The sequence below is a fragment of the Lactuca virosa genome, chromosome 9, assembly GCF_052849685.1.
Source record: "Lactuca virosa cultivar CGN04683 chromosome 9, Lactuca_virosa_CGN04683_v6, whole genome shotgun sequence".
Taxonomy (NCBI): Eukaryota; Viridiplantae; Streptophyta; class Magnoliopsida; order Asterales; family Asteraceae; genus Lactuca; species Lactuca virosa.
This window is the reverse complement of record NC_136434.1, coordinates 69,036,223-69,045,017: the sequence shown is the minus strand read 5'-3', so window position 1 is coordinate 69,045,017 and position 8,795 is coordinate 69,036,223. Positions and strand designations below refer to the sequence as shown.

At 31.5% G+C, this 8,795-nt stretch overlaps 1 protein-coding gene across 1 annotated transcript; it reads right to left on the bottom strand.

Annotated features, from left to right (window-relative positions):
* Positions 1-2,728: 2,728 nt before the first annotated feature.
* On the bottom strand, positions 2,729-8,015 carry LOC145135545 (synaptotagmin-2-like). The gene is made up of 11 exons (XM_079069805.1): positions 7,528-8,015; positions 5,571-5,669; positions 5,266-5,316; positions 5,042-5,165; positions 4,813-4,931; positions 4,570-4,671; positions 4,165-4,316; positions 3,838-4,084; positions 3,409-3,759; positions 3,199-3,330; positions 2,729-3,110 (listed from the first exon to the last, which is right to left on the bottom strand). The coding sequence occupies exons 1-11, from the start codon at positions 7,636-7,638 to the stop codon at positions 2,979-2,981; spliced, it is 1,620 nt and encodes a 539-aa protein (XP_078925931.1). The 5' UTR covers positions 7,639-8,015; the 3' UTR covers positions 2,729-2,978.
* Between the last annotated feature and the right edge of the window lie 780 nt (positions 8,016-8,795).

Here is an 8,795-nt window from a genome sequence, read left to right as displayed (position 1 = left end):
GTAGCTTTTTAAGTAGAATGTTATAACATGAGGAAATAAAAGTAGGTTGATATAATAAACAAAGAAATAAAAGTAAGTTGGTATTTATTGCCAGCTATAATGCAATCCTGTAATTAGAGGTAGATTTTTCAAAGTACAATCCCATACCAAGAAAAAAATGGAGAGTACAAGGATCTAACAAAAACAAATGAAAATAGGATGCTATAATACACAAATATGTGAAAATGAGGTTTGTATTTCTTATGTTTGTGCAGGTCAGCTCAGACTGAGAAAATGTGAAAATTGAAAATAGGTGTGATGTACACAACATTGAAATGTAAGTTGTCGATATGCTTGCACTTAAAATCAATGCTTTTGTATACAGTTGGTTGAATCCTGGTCTTTTCCGCTAGCGACAAAGCGCGTAAATTCTTTTAGTTTGTCCTTATAATAATTGCATATTCAAGATTACTAGCAAAAAGTTTTGAACAAATTTATTTTATACAATGAAGTATGTATAAAAAAGTAAAACGCTTATAATATACTTTTGTTTAGTGTCTAATATGTTATCAAAATATCCGTTCATTAAATTGAAAATTTTAAAATATTTAGATTTTCAAATTAAAAATTTCACTGTTGTGACATAAATCTTATTAGTTGCGACCAAGGTATAAAAACACTTTGTGCTTTTTTGTCCTTTTTGGAGGGTTAAACAATTAAAATGACTAACATTCTTTTCGCGCAATCTTCTACCATCATTTTCCTGAAATATGACTTTTTATATATATTTTTTTCTTTGTTATTTTTATTAAAAAAAATTATGTGTTTAAATTCGTTTCCACTAAAGGGTCATAGAAAGACACCTAAAAGTATGGACCGATAAAAAGGTGTGCATTTTATAAGGAATCAAAAGGCAAAAAAGGAGTCAAAGAAAGTAACACTTTTAGGGGTTAGATTTTAGTGTTTTTGAAATAACTCTTGAAATTGCATAGTAATAAACTGAATAATTACACGAATGGTCCATGTAGTTTAAGATAAACGTGTTTGGTCTTTAATTTTATTTTTTAACCCGAACATTACATATGGTTTGATTTGGTTTTAGTTTGATCCGGTCAAATTATATAACTATTTTAATCTTAATAATATTAAATTAATAAGAAACTGCTTATGAAAAATATTGGCCCCACCATCCCACACCCACCAACCTTAGCCTTTTCCTCACCACCCTCATATGTCGGGTCTAATATAATCTTTTTTTGTCGTCATTACGGCCACACTCTGTAATCTTCACCCTTCTACACCGTCTACAACCTCCACTTGCTAGAAAACCTACACACATAAAAAAATTCACCGAAGTATATGTACTCACCCCTCACCCTCCTCCTCCCAGTCCCCCATCTCCTCTCTATTCTCTGGAAAGATCATCGTTTTGTCATGCCCACCTCTTCTTCGTCTTACCTGCAACCCATTAAATATTTATCTTACCAACAATTCATGAACAATAAAACAATATACAATCCATTAAAAGAAAACCATACACAATTGATGAATAAGGAAACCAAAAATCAATGAACAATCTTAGATAGTTTCGACAATCACAACCTCATTGATACACCCCCCCCCCCCCCAAAAAAAAAAAATAATAATAATAATAATAAATAATAAATAATAAATAAATAAAAACATAAACCGGAATTTTGATGAAACTAAAATCAAATTGTTGCACAATCTAAAATAGTTCTTACAAATTACATCCACATCGATGTTTAAACCTAGAAAAAAAAAACTCCACATGTTTCTCGATGTTGTGCACTTGATGAAATTGAAAATGATTTTTAATTGCACAAAAATCTGAAAAACACACACCTCCTCATGCGTCCCCCCCCCCCCCCAAGGAAAACGAAAATTCATCAACATATATTGACCCGGAGGAAATTCATCGATGCTTAAATTGATACCACCATACACACACCTCCTTCTAGGGTTTGTATGCGTTAAAGAATGGTGGCATAGACGAAGATGATGTTGTCAGAGATGGAGTTGTGGGGTAGATGAGTTTGTTGGAAATGGATGTTAGATAAACAGAGATATGTATGTGTCATATATTAAGGGGTGAGCCATATTTATTTTTCGAAACCTATAAATAATAAATAAAAACTATAATTTATATAAAAAATAGATATATAAGGACATTATAGTCATTTCAAGTTTGAAAAGTTTGGTAGATACTAAAAAAAAAGTTAACAAACCAAATCATAAGGATCATCTGAGTTTAAAAAAAAGTTAGCTACTAAACAATTAAGCATACATATTATTTCAAACCACATGACAAATTTATTTTGAAATTTTTTACAATATATGTTCCGTTATATTAAAATATATATATATATATATATATATATATATATATATATATATATATATATATATATATATATATATATATCATAACTCTAAGTTTCATCATTTCATAAAATTTAAGATATGCTACCTAAAACAAACTAGAAAAATATAGCTTTTTAAGTTTACAAATAATTCATCTTTTAGTTACAATTAAAATTGAAGGACTATAATATTAGAATAAAAATATAGCTTTTTCAATACACTTAGCACAAATCTTGATATATTTAAGCATTCAATCAGAAAAATATAAGCTAAATTGACTCCATTTAAGATATATGAATCGAAATTATAATTACTACTAGCATGTAACATGTTGATGCGAAAATTTTAGAAATAAGATCTTAAGTAAACACCAAAGCAGTGACTACTATTATCATAAGAATTAAAGCTTAAACGAGTCGCTAATAATCTGTATTTTTATACAATAAATAACCCATAAAACTTTTCATTTATTAGACATAACTTACACACATCAGAAGCCCAAAGTCAAATGACAACACGACAAATACCATCAAACATTTAACTCGATGATGATATAATCTTAAAAATTCCATATGTTCAAATTCTTTCTTCTCAAAAGACAATTTTACCCTTCTTTAAGATGATGTTCTCCATTGCAACTCCACTTGAAGCTTACCATTCCTCGAATCAATTAAGTTGTACTTCCCATTGATTCTCTTGTTGCTCACCACATCCCCAAGTTGTATATCCACATAACCCAATGTTTCCTAAAAAAAATATACATATTATGTCACAAATTCATCTTTCTAATTCATCTTTCTAGGTCAAATTATAAGATTGATTATTTCTTTATACCTTGGGATGAATTAAACCCATCCTTGAAGACGTACTCACGACTTCAAAATGCATCCTGTCGTTTGTTGGTGGCTCTTCTAAAGTAAATGAAAACTCCTCATCCCATCTCGGATCACGGTTTTTCTTCACAGGCTACAAAAAATGACGAATGTTTTAAGCCAAGTCATGGTAAAATGACGAATTTACCCTTGTTATAGAAAGGAAAATTACCTTTGTTCTTTTCTCTTCTCCTCTAAAAAGCATACGAACAGATGGATTCGTATGATGTTTGCCTTCAAGATCTTCGGCTTGATGGATTATAACAACAAGCAAACCTCCACCTTCTGGGGTTCCTTCTGGAGCCTTCTCGATCACTTCTCCATCTTTACTTTCAGCTGGGATTTGGTCGTCTGTAAAAGGCTTATACACCAATTCAATCATGATTTGACCTCGAGATTTTTCGTTTTGTGTGTCGTTTGGGTCCATGTTTTTTAGAAGTTCAAGAGTCATAACTTTTGGTTCTTCCGGTGTTACTTCTTTTAGTGGTATAACATTCATCCCCATCTTGTCATGTTTCCCCACCTACAACATCCCGTTTGTTTGACCACAAAAGTCAAAATTATAATATATATATAGTCAAAATTATAACATTCAAAATACCTGTTCCCAGTCATATACGATGATCTCAAGAGCTTGTGATTCCGGATCTTTCACAACTAAATGGAACTCCTCATTCCATTCCGGATTCAGGTTTTTGTGTTTGACAACGGTTTTCTTGGAGGGAAGCTTATCTTCCGTGAGCTTCAATTTCACATAAGGATCCGAAGCACCCAAAATATCCTTCTTTTTCAGTTTCATCGCCCTCAAAACCTTCACATTCAGCATTCCAACTGGCCTCTTCATCGCTCTGCCGATTTCATACATAAATTCGTTCAAATCAACAAAAACAATTCGAATCGATCATCAGATAATACGATTGATACTTACTTTGCAGGATCGAGTACTGGTACGACGAGTGTTTTAGGCCACAAATACATGTTTGCGACCTGGGTTTTGATAAGTTCCTGAACGAATCTGTACAAGCCAGGGATGGACATCAAATCGGCTCCGAGAAGTTTTAGTCCGAAATCAACGTGAGGCTGAAAATTTGAAGAAAATTAATTAGACACGAATCGCTAAATTTGGGAATTATACTTTGATTCCATTGAGTTTTGAGGTGATAAATCATGAAACGATGAGAAATTATTGTTTTTGTGTTGCAGAAAAATGTGATGGCCATATATACGTACACATACGATTCTAAGTTCTAACTGAAATTAACGCCTTTAATAACAATGAGTAATGAACGAATGGATATAACTACTAGGGTTTAGGGTTTAGGTTAAGGGTTACCTTCTCCATTAGAGAAACGAGAATTTGACAGAAGCAAGGGAAGCTCGGAACTAATGGCTTTAAGGTGATACGAGGTGAAGCGAATACTTGCAAGTCCACCACCTGAGAAACGAAAAAAGCTCAAATAATTTGAACATAAAAGAGGGTATTTACGTCAAGTCAAGTTACAGTCTGTATAATAGTCAAGTTACAGTGAACAAGTTAAAATGAAATGCATGTCAAATACAGTGAAATCATGGATACCTGAACGGTGGGTCTCAAGCCGAAGGCCTTAACAGCAACATGAATGTTGGGATTAGCAGCCCATTTAAATGATGGTTCCATTATTAACTCCTTGTCATCCGTAGAATAAACTTTCATTCCTGTAAAAACAAACAACATGACCAGAAAATATTAAAATAAACAAATCAATTTTTACGTGTAAAATAAAAACAAAAATTCAAAACTTTGAATGTTTCCTACTGTTAACAACCTTGAAACGTGGGTGGTAGGTTGCCTAAAGTAAGTGTATCAAATTCGACTGCGTCTATTTTGTACTTTGGAATCTGCTCTTTTATGATCGGTTCTGCTATAGTCTTCACAGTCTTGCAAATCGCCTACAGGAAAAAATAAATAAATATGTATTTTGTTATTCATAGATAAATTTGTAGACCATTTATGCATGCTATTGATTAAAATTATAAACAGATTCACTACCTTGTCTAGATATGGCCACATTAACTCGATAAATTTGTTGAGCCAATCAACCTGCATATGATAAAAGAGTGAATGTAAATAACCACATAACAATTTACACCGACTTTTGGAAGTCAAACAAGTTACTTTGGGAAGTTAGATATGAAAGAATAATCTGATAAATAATTATTCTTTCAACGATTCAAGTTATTTATCAGCTGGCTGATAAATAACTTGGATGTTAGATTTTGAAGGGATATTGCAATATTAGATTCATATATCATAATGAAGAGTGAGTTTCAGTAAAAGAAGAGAAGAATACATACCCGGTCATGGTCAGGATTTTTGACCCACATTGGTATTTCGGGAAGCATCTGTTCAAGGGACTTTGAATCTCGTTCAACCAACGGGCGTACTTTTGGAGTCTTGATATTCAAGTAACAAAAACACACAATGAATAAGTAATTGACTTGATATATATAATCTAGACTTTGATTTCATTTTCAGCAAACAATTTTAAAAAAAAAAAAAAAAATCTCTTCTCGCGCTTCTTAAATCCAAAAAGTTTACTATCATTTTTTTTTTCAAACTGAATGACATACTTTTTATGTTGAATCTAATTTGGTATTGGTAAATCACTAAATCTTTTAACTTTTGTTAAATTTCAGTAAAAAATGAAGCATTTTGGACTCCAAATATGTTTTTTTACCTAGTCTGCAATGTGTAATCCCAAATTTATTTATTCTTTTACTTTTGATATAATATAAAGTTAGTGCCAGTGTTGTAAAACTCGTCGAGTTGGCCGATTATTCTGCCGAGTACTCCCTACTCGGCCCCTTACCAAGACGAGTTACAGAATCCGAGTACTCCTCGATCGGCCCTTTACTGAAGCGAGTCGTGTTGTAAACCTCGGACAACTCACTGATTAATATGTATAATATACTCAATGATTTCTTATTTAACACACACACATGTGATTATTACTACATACATACCTTAAATTTTCAGTAATTACTCATGAAGTGAGACCATTGTGTGTTTTTCAGTTTTTGTGTATTCAAATGTATCTAATTTTGTTATATATTTCAATGAACTTAAAGATTTTAACTTATGATTTTGACATATATAATTTCATCAAAAATATTTATACATAAATTACCGAATCCGAGTACTCCTGAGTACTCGGGAGTACTCATTACTCGGTAGTCAGCCGAACAGATACCGAGTAGCGAGTTCTACAACCATGGCTAGTGCCGAAACAAAACTAATTTAATACAAAATATAATTTTTCAAACATCGTGGTCATGTAAATCTAAAAAAAGTTAGTTTGTTTCTTTTAATTATCAATAATATTTTTGTGATTTGACCTTTTTCTTAGTTTATGTAATAAAATATTATTATTTATTGATTTATTAGGTATGATTACTGTGTATTATACATGTTTATTAATAATTAAAAATTTAATATAAAATTGAAATGATAGAATCAATTGGATGCTTGATATTAGTGATTTAAGCTTTAATTCTAATTCTAAAAGATTTGAAATGGGAAGGAAACAAACTGTTGCGGTACATTTATTCAGAATGATTTACCTTACGTATATAAATCTTTAGTAAAATATAGATTTTAAATTTAAAAAAATAAAAATCACAAAAAAATGACAAATAGAAAAAAAAAATAATTCAAAAAATCTTAAAAATAAAATGTTTCAAATTCAATAATAACATGATATTTGACAAAAATAACTTTTATTTTTTTATGTCAGATTTCATTTATTTAACTGTTTTGAAATTTCAAGAAGAGTCCAAAACAATTTCAAGAAAGTGTTTTTTACTGATACTTTAGTCAAAAGTTAAATGTCCGTACAAGCGACATATATTATATATATACTATACAAAAAATACAATTTATCTGCTATAGTGATGTGGTCACTTTTATAATTATCTTTTTTTCTTTTTATCAATTTATGATTTTTCCTAATTTATGTGAATGGCACAAAACTTATAGGTTTAAAAGATATTCCTATCTGTTGATCCTAAAATTGACTCGACCTTTTGGTAGAAATTGAGAAAAGAATGGATAAAAAGGACATTTCAATCCTTATTTGAGAATTAATTTAGAAATTAGATCGAAAATCCTATAACTGCAAAACCAAATACACATAAAACCCAAACTGAAACGTATTAGTTGACTTTGTGGAGAATCGACAATTACCATGAAAAGAATCATACAAAATACAGAAAGAAAGATCGAAGAAGATGAAGATAATACGATTATACGAACCTCAACATGAGTTGGTTGGTAGTAAATGAACAAGTAGTACCCAATCACAAGCCCAGTTGGAACTCCAATTCCAAAACCAAATGCCCCCATAATTGTGCTAACGACACCCATCTTCACTCCCGAATTCTGCCCCAAATCCCCTTTGCTAATCTAGTCTAATCACAACTGATTCTTCACAACACTTTCCGAAGATTCTCGGTAAATAAGTTGTGATAGCTTACTGAAGAATGAAGATGAATCTGAGAGGCGAAAGAGGAAGAACTAACAAACACAGGTCTCGTGTTAATTGGAATTCTGTCAGAAAAATACATAAATTATACAGAAACCTGTTTGTATTCGAGTTGGAAGAGGGAGAATGGATGGTTTTTTTGGATCCATTACCTAACGGATTTGGTGGGATTTAATGTGTGTGTCGGCAACAGTTTCTGTGCTCCCGTTTTGAATGAAGAGCAGTGTGTGTTTTGAGGTGATTGTGCGTGTGAGAGAGGCGTCGGATTGGTCACCATAAATATCTTCTTGATTCCCATTAGCTAAGCTTTTTGTATTCTTTTTTCACATAGTATTTTATATTATGTAAAGGCTTATATATTTTCCTTAAAATTAAGGACGACGTAAAATAGTCGAGCTACTCGCGAACTATCCGATTCGAATCGTTAAAAGCTTGAAACAAACTGAACATTGCCTTAATGAGCTCGAGCCTAAACTCACGCTTAGAATAAAGCTCATTTAATAAACGGGTCTGATCTTGAGCCTAAACTTACAGGTTCGTTTAAGCTCGCGAGCTTAAACGGGCATTTGTATAATATACTTTTATTTTATATATTATTATTTATTACTTATATATTAATAAAATATAAAAAAATAACGAGTCGATCCCGATCTTTAACGAGTTTTACGGACAAACGAACCTTAATGAGCCTTAACGAGCCGATCTCGAGCTTCATATATGTTTCATGAGCTCGAGCCTCCAGAATCTTAATGAGCTCGAGCTTCAATAATTTTAAACGAGCTTGGCTCGATTAATGTGAAGTTCGACTCGGCTCGTTTACATCCATACTTACAATATAAGTTATATGCAGAAAAACACAACTAATGATACATGTATATTTAGAAAAACCCTTATAATATTTTTAGGTTTAGAAAAACCCTTATATTAATAGTTACCGTTCGAAAAAGTCCAAAATATGACTTTTTAAGAGAAATTGACTATTACAAATCTAATGTTGCCTACATTTTTGTTTTTTAATATGACGTTGATGTTAATTATG

What these genes read in the sequence shown, in the direction of transcription:
- LOC145135545 (XM_079069805.1), bottom strand. Translation starts at nt 7,638, where the DNA reads ATGGGTGTCGTTAGCACAATTATGGGGGCATTTGGTTTTGGAATTGGA. An exon ending in CCTACCACCCACGTTTCAAG is followed by an intron (nt 4,932 to 5,041) that starts GTTGTTAACAGT and finishes TTGTTTTTACAG; the next exon opens with GAATGAAAGTTTATTCTACG. An exon ending in TGGGTTTAATTCATCCCAAG is followed by an intron (nt 3,111 to 3,198) that starts GTATAAAGAAAT and finishes TATTTTTTTTAG; the next exon opens with GAAACATTGGGTTATGTGGA.